The sequence below is a fragment of the Pinus tabuliformis genome, chromosome 6, assembly GCF_031772625.1.
Source record: "Pinus tabuliformis cultivar Carrire ecotype Pingquan chromosome 6, CPIR1, whole genome shotgun sequence".
Lineage (NCBI taxonomy): Eukaryota > Viridiplantae > Streptophyta > Pinopsida > Pinales > Pinaceae > Pinus > Pinus tabuliformis.
In genome coordinates, this window is record NC_142292.1 from 1,802,445,266 (window position 1) to 1,802,464,730 (window position 19,465).

At 38.1% G+C, this 19,465-nt stretch overlaps 1 protein-coding gene across 1 annotated transcript; it reads left to right on the top strand.

The window, feature by feature from the left end:
• The first annotated feature begins 2,193 nt into the window (after positions 1-2,193).
• On the top strand, positions 2,194-16,482 carry LOC149266232 (Nuclear transport factor 2 (NTF2) family protein). Its single transcript, XM_089430186.1, has 2 exons — positions 2,194-2,590; positions 15,701-16,482. Exons 1-2 carry the CDS (start codon positions 2,425-2,427, stop codon positions 16,276-16,278), a joined length of 744 nt encoding a protein of 247 aa, XP_089286312.1. The 5' UTR covers positions 2,194-2,424; the 3' UTR covers positions 16,279-16,482.
• Positions 16,483-19,465: the final 2,983 nt, after the last annotated feature.

Consider the following 19,465-nt stretch of genomic DNA (forward strand, 5'->3'; position numbering starts at 1 on the left):
GCAAGGAAGTCCTCATCAAGTGGAAAGAGACTTCTCTAAAAGATGTGACCTAGGAACCATCCACTATTCTTCAGCAGTTTCTGCAGCTTCAACCTTTAGGACAAGGCTGCTTTTGATGGGGGAGGGCATGTTAGGGTCCAACCCTAACCCCTTTGTTTATGTAATAAGCCCAATGGGCCGAGTTAGAGTCATAGTTAGTTAGAGAGTCAATAAAGCCCACATTAATAATTGTAAGTGGTTGACCTGCATTAGGGAAAATGGACCACAATTAGTTGTAAATGGGCCACAGTTAATAAATAAAGTGGTTAACTCGTGTTATGTAAGGGACCACTAGTAGTTAGGGTTTTGTATGTCATTTAGCTATAAATAGTCTTAGTTAGTATGGGAAAAATCATGGAGACCTATTGTAATTGAGCTATGCTCTGTTGGAGGTTGCCCCCTCGAAGAGGCAAGTGAACATTGAATTTGTTTCTGAATAATAAAATACTTTGCATTTTTTCTCATTTCATGTGATAATTATGTGTTCTAGGCTATATTTCTTCGTTTTTCTGGTATTTTGGATTTCTCATAGGTCAAGAGCATAACATAATCAAAAGCCTCCTAAATAATGACCTAATGCTACCTCAAGCTGCGGTACTCTCCTATGATATCTTCCTCTTTAGGTACCACTATCATTTCTTAAACATATTTGGTTGTTGTGCAACAACAAGTTCCCTACCTGTATACATTGCAACTTTCCCATTGTTCATAACCTTGGAATCTGTGCACAAACTACATGCAACGTTCATCTCATCACTTTCAAGGAAATACTCAATTTCTTCTTGGTCACTGATCTTTTGGAATTCTTGATCATAATAAAAAACATTTACATACTCGATCTTTCATATTTGCAAACTCAACACAAAATGTATTAGAAGAATCAAAATTTTCGACATGCACCTTTTGCAATGGTGCTTTCTCTTCAACTCCACTTTTCTAGAAATTAGCCCCTTCCTAATTTCTTCTAGCATGCACACAACCACATGCCCTCTTTACTCATAATTGGCTTTCTCCACAACAATCTTGGAACACTCTTTCTAGATATTATTACATGCATCTTGGTGGCCAAAGTTGGTGACAAAGGAAGATCTAGCAGGGATCTTAACTACAATAATTTGGGTGGTAGGTGACCAAAGTTGGAGACAAAGGAAGATCTAGCAGGGATCTTAACTATAATTATCTAGGTGGCACCACGACAACATGCTGCTTTGAATTTTGGACAATACCCATATGGAGGGTATGTACCCAACATACCCTGTACTATGAGAAAGTTCATCCCCAATGAAACAAATCTAGAGTATAAAAGCTTTCTTTCAAATCCTCAGAATTTCTTCCTATCATCAATGCCAACTCAGCTTCAAGCCACCAAAACCATGGTTGTCGTGGACACTCTCTCAATACATTCACCAAATGAAGAGTACTTAGGAGAGAAAGATGAGACTAAGTGGACTAATGATGGAAGAGCACTGGATGTCTTTCAAAGATTTTCTACAAAGTTTTTCTCACAGAAATGGTAAATAAATAAAATTGCATAAAATTTTTGCTTTTATCTTCTATGCTATTCTTTCCTATGCTCCCGGTTTCCTTTGCAATATGTGGTGCAATTGCTAGTATACAATCTTATATAAGAATGCCATGAGTTGTCAAAACCTATAACTAAGAAATCACGAACTATAAATTGACTATTTTACCTCTATTTCATTTTAATTATTATTTCTAATTATTTATTTTATGTAATTTAACCACTCAAAACATGACATGCCAATGGAAAAATATAACATTACAACATCTCTACCATACTACAAACGTGAAATAACAAATAAAAAAATAAAATTTTCTAATCATAAAATATTTTTAAAACATATTCTTTTCTAATCATAAATTTTATTATCCACACCTACACACCATACATAAACCATTTAAAATAAAACAAATATGAAATAATACTTTTTTTTTTAAATGTACCTTTTAATCTCATTAAAAATTTCAAAATAATACATATGGAAAAAATTCATTTTATTGTCGCATTTTACTTATATTAATTATTAAATATTTTGTAAAATCATTAGAATGTAAATTTTCACAATTGGCATTCAAATTTAAAAAAAATAACTGATTCAGGATATAAATACCACAAGATACATAACCCTAGACAACATACAAGCTCTGTTGTGGGATAGATATTGGTAACGAATTTTCTAGTTGTGTGGGTGTATAAGAGTGCTGAACCCCAGCACTTACTAAAACACAAAGCCAACAGAAGGATATGGAAATATTAGAGATGCAGTCGTTCTAATGAAGACTAGGCATTCTTTGGATTCATAAGAGTACGCCTAACGGCCGTGTTTGTTTTTAATTACATATAGCTCCCTGTCGTCAGGAACGATGGCGGCCATTCACTTCCAGGTTTCGACGGCGGCCACAATTAACCATTCTCCCAAAGTTTCATTGCTCTCTGTCCCGATGGGTTCGAAGGGGAAACCCAAGTTGGCGTTTACTGGACGGTCCGACCGCCCGATTTTCTTAACTACACCGTATGCTACTTTTTCAGGTCAGTTTTCTCACATGATTAGGTTTATTTGCACAACGACATTTACAAACCCTAGTGGAATCCTTCCCTATAAAGAATGGGAAATCCTTCACAATAAAGAATGTGATAAAAAATCAGAGCTAATGCCAGCCCTAGAATTCGATATGGTAGATGTGAATTTTGCATTTACGAAAGTTAACCTATTTTAGCTAGGTAGCAATGTTCAGAATTTTCTTTGCTGAATGCTATTGGGTCCCAAACCCTAGATTCCAATTTTATGTTTCAGATTATGGTCATGGTTAGAGAAGCATCTCCAGTGTCCGTAAATAACTTTCAAATACAACTGGGTGCAAACTTTTTCCCTCGTAACTTTCATTATATAAAATATTGAAATTACACCCTGTACATGCTGCAAAAGGAGCATATGTCAAAACTGGTGGCCATGTATGCGGCTTTCTGTATAGAGTGACGAGTCTATGAAGTGCCTGTTACATAACTGTAACTGAAAATGAGATACATAATAAAATATACAATATCATAGTTCTGATAATAGGCAAAAAAATAAATACAAAAAAGAGATCCTTCTATGAACTGTGTAGATTCAGGTAGCTGCTGCCACCTGTGGCTGATGATCAATGAATGACCTGTGAAAATACTGATATGATGATCAATGACTGACCTGTGAAAATACTGATAGAACTCCTGTCCAAGCTGTCCCTGAATCATCCAAGAACCAATAGGTTGCTGTAAGTTGCTGCGCTGCTTCCTTGGAAAGACTGTCGAAATCTGGTTCCTTTCCTTGTAGATATGATTTCTGACTGTGTGCACGTGACATTCTGACTGAAGGTTGAATTAATTAATGACAAGTTTAGAATCACAAAAATCTGTAATTGCGACATCCTTTCTCAAGGGAAAATATAAGGAGAAGTCTGAGGCTATTTAGCTCTGAATTGTTATTTGTGCCTCTCCCTAAATCCATCTTCATCTTGAAATAATGACCTTCATTTAAATATAAAACTGCTCCTCCGTGACAGCCATCTTGGTGTGCCGAACCATCAAAATATGCCCAAGGAAAAGTCTTGTCAATGATATTCTTGCAGCCATCTTGGTGTGCCCAACCATCAAAATATGCTCAAGGAAAAGTCTGGTCAATGATATTCTTACAGAAATGTTGTGTTGCTGTTTTTGTTAATCTTCCGGGAGCATGTTATATAAAGCTACAATGTGGGAACAGGTGTAAGTCTAGTTAGGGGCCTTATCTTGAAAAATGTGTTGGTTTCTTCCTATCCAAATACCTCAACATACCAACAGGGGCAGATTTCGAAGTTTTGTAGGATGGACTTTATTCCACCATGATTCCCAAGCTACTTGTATAGTGTCTCCCTGCCCCCTACCCTCTGATATTGATTGCCAAAGATTGATATATCTGATTCCATGTTTGGATTGTTGTAGGACAATGCAAGAATAGATGATATCATAATTGATTGATTTTATATTATTCTTATATAATATACACCAGGATGGTCCCTGAAAGGATATTTGTTCATGACCAACAAAAATGAAGGAGTATCCTTCTTTTGGAGTATATCTGCCATGCAGAGATATTGCCCAGATTAATTTGTCTTCCCGCTCATGCATTCTTACAGTGCATTTATGTAAATATCCCAGTCCTCATGCCAATGAACATGATTTGTTCATGACCAACAAAAAGGAGTATCCTTCTTTTGGAGTATATCTGCCATGCAGAGATATAGCCCAGATTAATTTGTCTTCCCACTCATGTATTCTTACAGTGCATTTATGTAAATATCCCAGTCCTCATGCCAGTGAAAATGAATCTGAAGATCCTGTGTAGATTTCCATTTTTGACCAAAGATAGTAGAATTTTTTGTGTCTGCAATGTGATCTAAAGTCTGTATACCAGATACCTCCAAGAATTGTACAAGTCCAGGAGGAAGGATGTGTGCATTACCACTTCCCAACCATGCATCCATGCCAATACGAACCTTCACACCTGATCCTACTCTCCATGCCAAACTCGCTCTGATATATTCAAAGGAATTTAAGACAGATCACCAAATTGTAGAGACATCCAACCTGTCCCATCTTGGCATTCTGATCTATTCCTCAATATGTTGTGGACTACTACTCTCCATGCCAAACTCGCTTTGATATATTCAAAGGAATTTAAGACAGATCACCAAATTGTAGAGACATCCAACTTGTTCCATCTTGGCATTCTGATCCATTCCTCAATATGTTGTGGACTACTACTCTCCATGCCAAACTCGCTCTGATATATTCAAAGGAATTTAAGACAGATCACCAAATTGTAGAGACATCCAACCTGTTCCATCTTGGCACTCTAATCCATTCCTCAATATGTTGTGGACTAATGTATTTTCTGGTTACCACCTCTAACCATAAATTGTTTGAAGTTAGGAGTTGCCACCCCATTTTGGCTGCAAGGGCTTTAGAAAAACATACAAGGTTTTTCATCCCCCAACCTCCCCATTTTTTGGGAATGGCAATGAGATCCCAGCTTACCCAAGCAATAGGCTTGCCTTCCTTGTTCCCTCTCCAGAGAAGTCTACAACATATCTGTTGAATTCTATTTATAATCCCTTTTGGGATCCATGACAAAGATATCTAGTATACAAGGATGGCCTCCAATACTGATTTGATAAGAACTAGACGACTTGCCCTAGATAACCACTGGTGATGCCAGACATTAATTCTGCTTTCAATCTTGGCTACTAACCACATCCAGTCCGCAATTTTGTAGTTATTGGGTTTGAGCCGATAACCCAAATACTTGAGCCCATCTTCAAAGGCCAAATGCCTATATGGAAATCTTTGTTTAGCATAGGCTATTTCGTACTATGTACAACCCATAACAGATAAAGTGGATTCTTCTTGATTAGTCTCCATCACTGTAGCCTTACAAAATAATTTAAGAATAAAAGAATAAGGTTGAAAAGTTGAAAACAATAGAATCACTCATGGTCCCATTCAGAAAAATGAGTACATCGTCTACAAAAAGCAGATGAGTCAAGATGACATTTGCAACAATTTTCACACCTTTGAATCTCCCCTGATTCCTTTCTTCGGAGATCAATTTGCTTAGACCCTCCATGACCAACTAAAGGGCATCCTTGTCGGAGGCCACGTTCAACATGGAAAAAATTTGATGTTGATCCATTAATGAGAATGCTCTATGAGACGAAGGTAATACAACACCTTGTCCAATTAATGAATTCATAAAAAAACCTAGATGAGTCAACAACATCCGGAGGTACAACAACATTAGGATGTACAACCAGTTGGTCCTATCATATGCTTTGGAGAGGTTAATTTTAAAGATCATTTTATTCAAATTCTTAACTTTTAAGGAGTGAAGACCTTCCTGTGTAATACCTATTGCTTCATGAATCTGGTGATTGTCCAAAAAGGTGAATTGCTTCTTTGATATATGCTACGTCGTCTACAAAAATAAGATGAATCAAGATGACATTTGCAACAATTTTCACACCTTTGAATCTCCCCTGATTCCTTTCTTTAGAGATCAATCTGCTCAAACCCTCCATGACCAACAGGAACAACAACGACGATAAAGGGCATCCCTTCCTGAGGCCACGTTCAACATGGAAAAAATTTGATGCTGATTTATTAATGAGAATGCTCTATGAGATAGAGGTAATACAACACCTTATCCAGTTAATGAATTCATAAGAAAACCTAGATGAGTTAACAACATCCGGATGTACAACCTATTGGTCCTATCATATGCTTTGGAGAGGTCTATGTAATACTTGTGTAATACCTATTACGTCATGAATTTGGCGAGTGTCCAAAACGGTGAATAACTGGGATAAAATAGGCTTAATGCGATTTGCAATGATCTTTGTGATGATCTTATATATGCAATTACACAGAAATAGGTCGGAAATCATTAAAGGTGCCAGGCTTATCAGATTTGGGAATTAAGGCTATGAACGTAGCATTGAATGCATCATACATTCTCCCAGTCTTTTGACAGTCCTCTATCACCCTAAGAAGATCTTGACCTATCAAATCAAAGAAAGCCAAATAAAATTCCACAGGCCATCCATCCAGACCCAAACTCTTATCCTTTTTAAACCATTTCAGCACTGCCTCTAGTTCCCCCATAGTCACTAGCTTATTCAGGTCTTCAATTACTTCCTCATTTACAAATCATGGAAAGAGACTAACTACCTTTATAATCTCTGCCAGAGATGCCTCTTGTGGAGCTTTAAACAAATTTCCAAAGTGATGAATACCCAGATTTGCTAAGCTTATGAAAGATTACACTGAGAAACCCTCCTCATCCTCTAAGGACCATATAGTATTGAAAGCCTTTTGACCTTTTGCATGTTGTTGAATTTTTTTGTATTTTTCTTCCTTTTCTTTTAATATTTTGAGTTCCTTTGCTTCTAGTTGCGTAACATAAAACTTGGATTTAGGAGAGTCATACCTGAGTCTTCTAACTTGGCTAATTCAGATTCAATATTTTTGAGGGATTCTCCGCCCTTTTTTTTTTTGACTTAGCCCATTCTATCATCCTTTGCTTAAGGCGTAAAAGGTTTTCAGCCAGGTGTTTTGTCAACGACTTTTTCTTCAATCTGCACGCTATCCTGCCATATCTCTTTAACAATTCTTTGAAAATCCTCATCCTTTAACCATGTCGAATTAAATTTTGAAAGGTTCCCATGGTTTTGGAGATACACCTCCTATTTCTAGGAATATAAGCGAATGGTTCGATATTCCTCCCGAACCAACTTGGCATTACCTAACCATTTCTATCTTATCCATCAGTGGTTCCTTAATTAGGAATCTATCAAGGTGCCTTGCTAACATAGCATCCCCAAATCTTTGATTTCTCCAGATCGGTTGAATACGAGCTACCTCTATAGTAATGAGTTTGTTATTCTCTAGAATCTGTTCAAAAAAGTTCGTGAGTGAATCTACTTGTGCATGGCTCCCCCAAGATTCTGCATGGCCCATAGAAAAATTTAAATCTCCCACCAAAATTGTGTTGTCAACCTGCAAGAAAGAAGATCCCATAACTGCTTTCTAGAACTACACACGATTGTGATAGGGACCATATCTATTAACAATCCTAATGTCAATCCCTAATTGTTCAGAAAAAACATCTGCCATTAAAACGCCTTCCCTCCCCCAAATATTCATTAACTTCATCGATCTGCAGTTTATGCCTACAATAATGCCTCTAGATCTACCTCGAACATCTATGGCATGGAAGGTCCATCCCGGATTGATAGCTTCCAGAAGCGCTATAATTTGGGCACTGGCCCCAAGTGTCTCTTGTAGAAAGATCACATCCAATTTCTCCAACTCTAATAACCTCCTGAGGGCTAGTTTTTTTGCAGGGCTAGCCAACCCTCTGCAGTTAAAAGATAACCACTTCATCGGGAAACCATTTTCGGGTTGCCTCTTGCTCTAAGAACCCCATCAAGTGATAACTGTCTACCTTCCGCTACATCCATACTGGCCTTATGAATAGCTTTCGATATATAGGACTCTCTACCTCGAGAGGATTTGGGGATCTTTGGAGGAGATGAGATACCTAAGCCTCGACCACCAACTATGGGTTGTTTGGATAATGATCTCAAGTTATATCTATGGCTTGTATTTGAATCGGAAGAGGTATCCTCCCTCGTGAGCATCAATACGTGGGAAACTACAGGGATGGCAGGAAAAGGAGCCGGGCAACATACAGGAACTGAGATCGAGGGACAAGCAATCAAACTTAAATCACATAAAGATAAGACCATCCCTACATTCTTTGTAGGACAAGATACAGACGAGAAGAATGATGGATTAAACAAAATATTAGGTTCCAAGGATGGGATAGAGAGATTAGTACTTGAAGAGGGACCTGTTGCTGAAGTTCGAGCGCGAGTAACCCTCGGAGATGTAGGTCGGGAAGAGGGAACTTGTGTCGAACCGAACTTTTTTGTGGCGTCTGGTGCATGTCATTTGGGCCTGCTCCATTCCCATGTGAACCTTCATTGCCGTCCAAAGATTTTGCTATTGTCTTACCTTTTGCAAGCAATGGACCTTCTTTGTAGAGATGTCCAACTTCATGACACCTCCTACATCTAAATGGTACCCCATCATAGTCCAATTTTTGCAATCTGGTAAGTCCCCGCCATTGTAGCTTCAAGCTTTCCACTAGCCTCTCTTTGGCGTCTAGATGAACCAATCTACGTGCAAACGTCATCTTGCTCGATTCTACAAAAGATTTATCATAATCTAAAAAAAATCCCCAAATCATCCCCAATACATTTGAAGACATCTTCGGTCCAGAATTGAAGAAGAAAACCTGGCATTCTTACCCAAATTGGTTCTGCCCCCAGTTGTTCTCTCTCTGGGTCGAATAGAGGTGACCATCTCTTCAGCATAACAGGGACCATTTCAATATGCCAATATTTCGTCAATACCCATGATGCATGTTTAGCCCTAATGAACCACAATGCAAACCATCCCTTGGTCATAGTCACCACATTTGGTAGGGTTTTCAAAACTTGACCCTAAACCTCTGTGACCCATTTCTTCAGACACGCCGAAGTGTAATTTCTCCCATGAACCCTCCCTACCAGAACACGATCCACCGTGTCCATGACTTCATCCAATTTGATGCCTTCCCCTAGAACCAACAATCTCCCTCTTTCTTTAACTTTAGTGCTCTTTGATTTATTTTCTCGCTTCTTCTATCTACCCTCATCAACATTTCTAATGTCTTGCGAGAGGATGTTTGCAAAATTGCTAACCCTAGCCTCCCCCTGATGACAATCAGAATTACGAATAGGGATCTCGACAAAACATCCTGAAGTTTGAGCCATAGATATATTTCAAAGACCCTGAGTTATGTGGATTTTGCCAATGTTCTGTTCCTGGCCATAATCCATAATCTGTCGAACAAGGGTTTAAGCATTTCTCCAGAAATTGCAAGGATGATGGGGATGGGACCGAAAGATCTGACTGTTGCTGTACATAATCCAATATAGGGTCCACTAAATTCCCTGTGCACTGAAACCCTAGAGAACTTTGCCCTTATGCCAGTAGTAGGTTTTCAAATCCTAGGGTTGCGGGGCTTCCATAAACTTCCTTCGGAGAATACCTAGATGAGGCGACCTACATAACTGGTGCCCCATATGATCCCCATGGCTCCATATCGGAATGCTGAGGTGGAAACTTTGTCTAGATCGGCACAAAACCTAATGGATTTGAAGAATAATCTACCAGCTCTTCGTCCATCTCAGCGACGAAAGTTGACCTTCAGATGTTCTGAAGCCTCCTCAATACCCGACAATTATTCCGCACTCTCACTGTATAACACTTGCCCGAGCCCCACGCCTCTAGCCCTAGGCTAAAACAGATAAGACCTCTCTTCTCCGTTGCCTACGACTATTTGCTGCAGGTGACTGTTGAAAATTATCCAAACCCTAACTGTGACCACGGGTTCGATCCTTCGCACAACTTCAAAGCCATCTTCGCCCCCTGATTCTATCACAACTTGGTGCAAACTTGTATATCTTTTAAGAAACTATTATTGGATGTAACTTTCAAGGCGTACAATCCCCTTATCAAAGAATAATCAATCCGGGATTGTGTGACCTTGAGGGCATTAATACCTCTTGGCTTTACCCTGATCGGGTGTTATTCTTGTAACATTTTATTCAACAATTTAGACTTGGGGTTCCTGCCAAATCATATATTATGTTATGCAAAGTTGATATGCATTATACAATTCTGTCTTAGTTATTTCTATATCTGATAAGAGTTTTTCTTTGCAACTATATAGTTTTAGCTTCTGGCTGAACGGAATGTACAGTTATCATAGCAATGCTTCGATCTGTTTGTGAAGAGAGAGTGCAAGTTTAAAGTTGAGTCCTAAGCATTTGATCTAGAGCTGTGGCAGAGGTCTATGTATCCAACACTAGCACACATTTGCCCAATCAGCAAAACTGAAATGTTCAATAAATTACAGAAGTATGTCCTGATAGAGCAATAGAATCCCATCAATAAATTATCATGTCTATTGTGGTAGCCTGGTTGAAGCACTTTTAAATTTCCAGTAATAGGCTGCAGGCCAAAAAACAGAAATCTGTGACTTGGGATAAAAGGATGTTTTGGATTAATATAAAAATTTACAATGCCCATTGAGTGCACGTTTGTCTGTTGTAAAATCGCGTCAAAGTAACAAGTGTTGAAAATGTAGCAACCAAGGTCTTCTGGCTTGTGCCTTAGCCAGTGAAGACCTTGAAGTGTCCTTCTATCAGTATGACTCATGAGTACGAGCTCATGAGTTAGGCTTCAGTTAGGAGGAACGCGTGTGCCCAGTGTTGAGGAGCTGGGTCCTAAAGAATAGGAGGCAGAAAGTGCCCTAAGAAATAGGTGATTGCGCCCAATGTTGAGGAGCTGGGTCCTAAAGAATAGGAGGCAGAAGGTCCCTGAGAAATAGGGCACAAGTGCGCTAGAAAATAGGACCTGAAGTGCCCTAGGAAATAGGGAATTTGTGCAAGAGAATAAGGCTGCCAAGTGCACAAGGAAGGAGGAGCAGAATTGAGCAAGGAAGCAGGGTTTGCAGAGCAAGTCAAGGAGGCAGCAGAGGATTGGTTGTGAGCTAGAGGGCCGAGATCAAGCAGTGATCAAGGCAGGCTGAGATCAACTATATCAGCTGAGATTTGTGAGAGAAGCAGAACACTTTCTCAAGAGAGACAGATTGCTTTGTAATATATTCAATTGCTCCAAGACAATCAATAAAATACCACATTAAGCAAGCAGGTTTTCCCTGTTCGGTTTTCTGAGAAAAGTAAGTGTGTCAATTTGTGTGATGTGTTTTTATTCTGCTGCATATGAAATGTTAATTGTTAAGAGACTATATCTTGGTGAAAGTAAACTAGGTTTCAGTTTTCAGTTATTCATCTAAGTGTTGCAGAGTTTCATGGAAATTTAACAAGAAGCAACATTGATATTTTTCTGTTTTTGTTCTTTATCTGTCACATATATAGACAAGTTATTGAGATTCAAACCCATTCACGAATCAGACTTTCCAAGTCAGTATGACTTGTTTGGCTTTTTGAGACTCATGAGTCAAACTCAGCGAGTATGACTCAAGGCGAAGTCAAACTTAGAAGATATGAATCAATTCCATCTTGTCAAAGTGTAAAGAGTCAAACTCAGAAGTTGGCTCAAATTCAAAAGAGTTTAGCAACATTGCGAATTTGACAACATTGATGCTAGATGTAATTCTCCGAAGTAGCTTAACAAGAAAAAGCCATGAAAGGTCAAATGTTGTTGCTTATGAGATCATGTCATCGAATGATCTGAAATAGAACTAATATGAAACCTTCGAACGACATGGAGGTGTTCCCAGTATATATTTCAAGGTGCACAAGAAGGTGGAGGAATAGTCAACTTAATTTTGGCCATGTCTTGGCCATATACGGGCTAAATTGTATGATATTGTAACTGGATCATGTTGGAACATATTATGGCACGTCTACCAAAAATCAACTCTAAATTTTCCTTGTCCCCCCTAAAATATAAGGATCAAAAAATGTATTTTTGGCATATGATGTCTGTTTTTGTTGTTTTTTTCAATGTCGCAAGCTGTCACATGTCCACAGGTGCCCACCAGAAGTCAGAAGGAAATTCGATTGCTGGTGTTTGAAAATGTCATAAAACAGTCCAGGTCTGTAGGCTTTTGGAAAAAGAGGGGTTGGAGGTTCAACTATCCTCTGAATGCAAAAAAATGAGGCTATGGAAAGGGGGTAGGGCAATGATTACTGAGTTTTAGTCATGTTAACAATCTGTAAACCCTTGCAATGATTGCTGAGTTTTAGTTGTGTGAAAACACAGCAATTTTAATTTGAGGGTGTTTTTGAGATTGAATCTATCTTTAAGTTGAGAGAGAATAATCAAGCAGTTGCTTTGAAGAGCTGTAATTTTCTTTAAGGTGGGGTTTCTCTAGGGTATATTGTGTGTTAATCATGTGTATATTTCTACCGTTTACATTTGCTTTCGATGTTTTCCAATCTTTATTTCTACAATATGTATTTCAGCTTTTTAATGGAGCATAGTTATTTGCATGTTTGGGCATAAATTTGGGCATAGTAGCAGGAGTATTTAAATACTAGCAAGTAGTTCTTTTCTTAAGATCTAAGTGAGGTTTTTACAATAACAAAGTTTATATTGGGTATCAGAGCAGGTTGTTCCTTGTCTTTGTGATGCAATTTTTCAAGTCTATGCTAACCCAACAAAAGAAAAAAATGGAAGGAGGATATGCTCATCCATATGAGCTTGAAATAGAGAGTACGAACTGGAAAGCTCAACCAGCCATGGAGAAGCATGAAAGGATTCCACTGAAGCCCACTTTGCAAAATTGATGCAAAGTTTGCAGAAATTGCCAATAGCCTTGAAATATTGGTGCAACTCCTCACCAAGAAGCATGGAATTCCGTGCCATTAGCAAGAGGTGAGTGGTAGTGTCCAAGAAGAAAGGGAGTATAGCAGCAAAAATTCAAGGAAGAAGTTTCAAATAGGGCAACCCCACTTTTACTTTTCAAAATGGAATTCAAAGTGGTTGTACAACCCCATGATGTAAAATAGATGCTCGAAAATTCAGTGGTTGACTCAAGCAACTTCAGGTATATTTCAGCCCATACAACGTAAAAAAGAAACACAAGATTTCTTTTGCTTGCTTGAAGAGGGCTGGATATGGTGTGAGAGTCATCTATATGCTTCGTGGTTAGGAAGAGGATAAACTCATGAGAGGGCACTATTACTGACAAGAGCAAGTACAAAGACAAGGTGTTCGACAATAAATCTTCAAGTTCAATAAGCTAGCTATCATGTTTGGCATCTCAACAAATGTACCTTGGAGGTCTACATAGTATTATTTTAAGGAAATTGCAGCTTTTGAACATAAGAAGCATAGATGAAGCAGGGAAGAAGGCTCTTACATCGAGTAGGATACAAAAAGGGGCACCAAAGGGATCAAGAAGTGGCCAACAAAAGCAAAGGCAAGAAATTGCAGCCATTAAACAATAAAGGGAAAGATCCCAAGAAGCATTGCAACTATTGTGATGTCGATGCATGCGTAGATGAAAAGTGTTGGAATCTTCTTCCTGAATGCTGTCCTAAATGGTTCAATTCCAAGAAGATTTAAGTGGGGTTTTCCAAGTTCCAACAGTGATAGGCTATGCATTTACAGATCATCGAGTCATGAATGTGTTGCTCATTGCCATCATATCATATCGATTAATATAATTGTCAACTATCATATCGACTCATCAATCCGATTCAACTCACATCATACATCGGTTAACCAATCCAACCCAAAACACATAGGACTCCACCAGAGTCCATCTAAGTCAAGCCACATCCATAAAAAAAAGGTGAATCCAAGACAAATAAATGCCAATGTTCTAGTCATCCAAAGTTGTATGCATTCCAAGTTCAACCAGGACAGAGATCCTATCGTTGCCTTGGGAGTAGGTGCACCATACTGTTCACAATGTGAACAAGGAAACTCAGATTTTATAGCCAATGCATACCCAGGAGCTGCACCATTGGTCACTTGGAATATTCCCAGGTGCCCCAAGTTGTAAAGTGCCCATGCATATGATTGAAGAGGCTGATTGGACTATTCTCAAGGTCTCTCATAATAGCATGTTGCCATCGTATCAGTAGGTTTGCACTTCTCCCAAGCATTGCCCACTATTAATAATACCAAAGTGGCAATTATGGGGTGTCTGGGCTACTTCCAAGCACCCTAAGAACAAGTAATTGGACAGCAGCTCTTAGTCACCGATAAAACCTTGTAAATAATCAATGATGCAGGAAAAGGGGGGTAAAACACCAACAATACCAACAATTCCGATGCCTGGAACAGGTGGTTGGCAACGTAGGGTTATGGGCATAAAAACAAACAGAAAGTAAAGAGACCAGCAATAAACCAAACTAACACTCATCCCATACATCAACAATAGGGCAAGAAGGCTATGCAAATTATTCTATCCTGCATGCCACCCAAGGTTCAGAGGGTGATTCCAAATGCATCTTAGTCATGAGGGAAACAAGTAGTATCACCCCTCCCATTTAATTTTACAAAATTTCATAAATGTGAATTTTGAGAGGGGCACCCTGAGGGTTTTTAATATGTCAACAACAAGCCATATATCTTCTTTGAGATTATGGTCGACCCTCTTAAGGTTATAAGAAAAAACCAAGAGATTAATTCTGATCCAAAAGAGATATAACATGGCCAAACTAGATCAAGAGTTTCATTTCCTTTCTTGAAAGGCACAATTTACTTGCATTGGTAAGGCTAACAGGGGGATTCTTCTTCAATCCAAAACAAAAAAATAACAGAAATGTGAAATCTTGCAACACGAATCTATGAAAATAGGTTTTGCTATGAAAATTTTATGTTTTCCTTTTTATTCATTCCATAAAATAGAAAACGCTATCCAACAATGTAATTCATCCTCCAATTTTATTACAATGTGGAGGCAACATTTTCTCTGATTGATGATTAAGATGCCAGTTGTAGTTGTTCCGATTATACAAGAGGAGAAAGGAAGTCAAGCCTGCTATACCTAAGAAAGGAAGTTAAGTCTGGTCTAATTATGAACAGCAGAAACCAAAGCAATCATTAAGATGAGCCATGCGTCTATTGTAGTATGATGTAAATTAACATACGAGGGAAGAATTTTTTAGAGCGTAGCATTTGGTTTTGCTAGTTTTGGTAAATTCCTAAATTCTGTCAACATTTTCAATCATTGTATTTGGTTAGGTGGAGCCGCACTAGACCATAGCTGTTGATAATTGGTTAGTAGCAGGAAGACAGTGAGATTGGTAATTTGGTATCATGTCTGCCAGAGCAGACTTGGTTTACTTGTTAATGATGTTTCTTAGTTTTAAATATGGCAGCTTTATTTATTTCTGTTGGTTAATTCTATAAATTACTATTCAAAATAAACTTGTTTACACCCAAGCAAACATTATCAATATCTGCAATTCTGTTCGTACATTTAAACTTAGGAAATCATGTTCCTTTTGTGTGGGTCATTCAGTGCAGTTTCCAGGAATAGGCATCAGTGGCTATCATATGCCCAATCCTCCAGTGGCTTGGGTAAAGGTGCAGAAGGGTCATCAGGAAGTGAGAATCTAATATTAGATGAACAGTCATTGGAGGTAGAGCTGAAGAATGCTATTCAGGCTGAGGACTATGCACGAGCTGCAAGACTTCGTGATGACCTGCGGTTGCTTCATGAAAACAATCAAGAAGGTATTCTTGCTGCCAATGCACGATTTTACAAAGCATTTGAAAAAGGTGACCTGAGTGCTATGGGGATGATATGGTCCAAGGGAAATAATGTGCACTGCATACATCCTGGCGCTGGTTGTATTTCTGGGTATGATATTGTTATGGAAAGCTGGGAGTTGACTTTTGGACCTGAATTGGATCTTCCACTTCAAATTGAATTACAAAATGTGGAAGTCTACATCAAAGGAAACCTTGGTTTTATTACATGCTTAGAGGTTGTGCGAACTAGTGGCAATAACTGGGGCAAACAAGTAGCTACAAATATCTTTGAAAAGGTCGATGGAAACTGGTATATATGTGTTCATCATGCTTCACACATTGCCTCCTAACATTGCAAGTCATGTTTTGTATAATTTACGTGAAGTTGTCAAATTTACAGTTCTCATTGAAAAGAAGCTAATGAGTCTTCCTGCATCAATCTTCCGTCATCAATCTTTTCCCATTGGTTCTAAGGAATTGGATCTGTTTTTTTGTATCGTATAGATGCACAATATCAAATATTACGATGTTCCCCTGGCAATACCTTCATAACATTGTGGTTTGGAACCCAAATACTTTATTTATCGTCCAATTGGTTATTTGTGTGGCATAAAACAGAAAATCAAATGTTGGAAATGACCTCAGTTATTTAGTCGATTGACAATACTAAGCTATTAATTTGTTGCTATCTTGAATCATCACTGAATAACTTCAGTGGCTAATATTCTTTCTTTTTCAATTCAGGGATTGGGATATTATGGGGATTTTCTGATAAATATAATTAGACTTTGCAGTTCATCTGTTTAAATTTAAAAGTGACTGCTCTTTGGCTCCCGGATCTGTCAATCTTAACATACATGTATATTGACTTGTGATTTAATTTTTTTTTACGGTTATCATGCTGTCAATTTCTTTTTATTTTTATGTAGTTTTCTATTAACAAGGTCAGAAATATGCAGCCTATAGGTATTGCAGAAATGTGTAATGTAGTGCTACACTGCTACAATATGGCGTCTACTTACAATCAGCCTTAATGACATGTATTCAGATGATGAGATGGGAGACATGGCTTAATTACAGCCAAACTGTTACTTATTTATGCAAAATTACAATGTGTCATAGGTAATGACAAATGTCTTTGGTCCCCAGATTTTTTCAGCAAGGAGGATAAATCAGGCACTGCATATAAGGTCTAAGTAACTGGACACTCTATGTAGTTACTGCTCAGATGTGGTACATTTTCAAAAATCAGTACATCAGTTTCACTGATTTCCTAGATTTATGTCTTAAACCTCAGGTCTAAAATATCGTTCTGAGCTTTGGTTGACCTCTACTGTAGTTATGGCAGTTGCACTGCTGATCTGAGTCATCTTTTTGATTGATCCTTGCAGTTCCTGCTGCAAGGCTCCTAGAATCTTGGACTAATCCTGCATATCCTTCAAATCTGTGATCCTGGTTTTTAGGTTTTGAGGAGACTGAAACAGAGTCAGAAACAGAAATGGTAAATTATGAAGATAGGCACTGAAATGGCCAGGAAAGTCAAACAAAAACACATTGGCTGAAAAATAAAGCAATAATTTAATCAAATCAGGGAAGATATTGGAGAATTTCCTAGGACTTCTTGGTAACCCAAATTGATAATTGGATCGGATACTTTCCCTGTTAGTTAAGGAGGTTTTCTATTACTTTTTTAATGACTTTTATAGCAAAAATACATTAGAAGGCTTTCTAAGTTTAGATGCTTTACATTATTAATTTTTTTAGGTCACTTAAGTAATCTAGTTAGTAACCTCTTCAATCTTGATTACAAAATTGAAGCATATTATAAGGATGCCAACACTTGACGAGGTCAATGTGTGCGCACATGTAAATAAAGAACATGAAATATTAAGAGGAAACAAACTTCCATGATTTCATATTTATGGCTCAATAACGTAAATTTCTATGAATGACTGTCTTCCTTTTTTTCAGTTTTAGGGCCAATTAACATTTTGCCTAGGTTAGGTTAGTGTTTAGAAGCCTTATACAAGTTAGGCGTTGTTTTTTTTTTCTCCTATATTTTTTTATTTAACATGAAACATTAAGAGGAAACACACTTTCATAATTTTTTTTTTTTGTCTTCGTTTTTTCCGTTAGTAGGGCCAGTTAGCATTTTGGTTTGGTTAGGTTGTCAGGTAAGTGTGCAGAAGTCTTTACTTCAGATGGCTTTGGTTTTTTTTTCAACTATTTTTTTAGGGCAACGCCATTTATCTGGGAATGAAGGTTTCCATGGATTTCCAACTTTTCCAAGCTGTTTCCTTTGGTAAAACATATCTAGACAGAAACGGGGAAGGGATTAGGGGTTTCCCATAACATTTGTTAGTTTCATTCTAAAGCGAAATATCTAGGGTTAGTATTCTATGTCTAATAGTTATGATTCTGGTAAAACATCTTCAAAATTAATTCCGCATTTCTGTTTCCCATGTTAAATATAATAGTGGTGCTAGGAGCATTTCAAAATTAATTCCGCAGTTCTGTTTCCCATGTTAAATATAGTAGTGGTGCTAGGAGTCGGCCGACAAACAAATAACCCCTTCTATTGCTAGTGCTTTCCCCTACGTGTTTTGTGATGATATTTGGAAATGACTATGCAATCTTCAAGTGTCACTGGGCCAAGGAAAATATATGGTGTTGTGTCACTTGTTTGACAGCCTTGCATATAGTACAGTGGCCGTTCTTGGTCCTGGCATTGCAAGCCTGTGCTTTTGGGATCATGCATCTCTGACTTAAAGCAACACGTAGTACGAAGGGGAAGATCTTGAACTTCCATGCATAAATGAACCTTCCTTTCCATTATGCGAATTGATTCAACTTTCATCTACTTTTAGGGTCTCTAAAAGGAGACCTTAAAGGTTTGATTTTGGCAGCAACTGTGATTAAGGCTCTTTGGCGAATCCCTTAACTTTGCACTGTTGGTTCCCAGGTATGAGTCGAGTTTAGAGAAGGGCTTTCTTTGGCCAATCCCTAACTTTGCACTGTTGGTCCCAGGTATGAGTTTAGAGAGAGCCATTATGGGTAGCTAGCTTTCCATGTCCAGCAACACCTTTTTGAGTCTCGACATTTACGTTACATGGTCAACTTTGCAGAGTGGAGTGGGGTGTTGCCAAGGTTTGATTGAATGTAATTTGATTTGAAGATTCGTTCACACTACAATTACAAATATGTTCAATGCAACGACTCAAGGAAGTAGTGCTCTTTTCGAAGTAAATTAGCAAATGACTAGTGCTGGCTAGAAATCCTGATGGAATTGGAGGAATTTCCATAGTAAACTCAAATAGCACATATCTTGGAGAAATCTTTTTGGCGCTTATGCTCAAGGCAAATACAATAATATAGTCATACTCACGTCTTTTACAAGAATTCAAATAGAACATATCTTGAGAAATCTATTTGGTGCTTATGCTCAAGGCAAATACAATAATATACTCGTACTCACGTCTTTTACAAGAATTGATTCTAAGTGGGAAAGATAACACTTCTTAACTACTCATGCTAGAC

Excerpts from the sequence above, each read along its gene's own strand:
- LOC149266232 (XM_089430186.1), top strand. The coding sequence starts at position 2,425 with ATGGCGGCCATTCACTTCCAGGTTTCGACGGCGGCCACAATTAACCAT. Across the intron at positions 2,591-15,700 it reads ACCGTATGCTACTTTTTCAG|TTTCCAGGAATAGGCATCAG; the intron begins GTCAGTTTTCTC and ends CATTCAGTGCAG.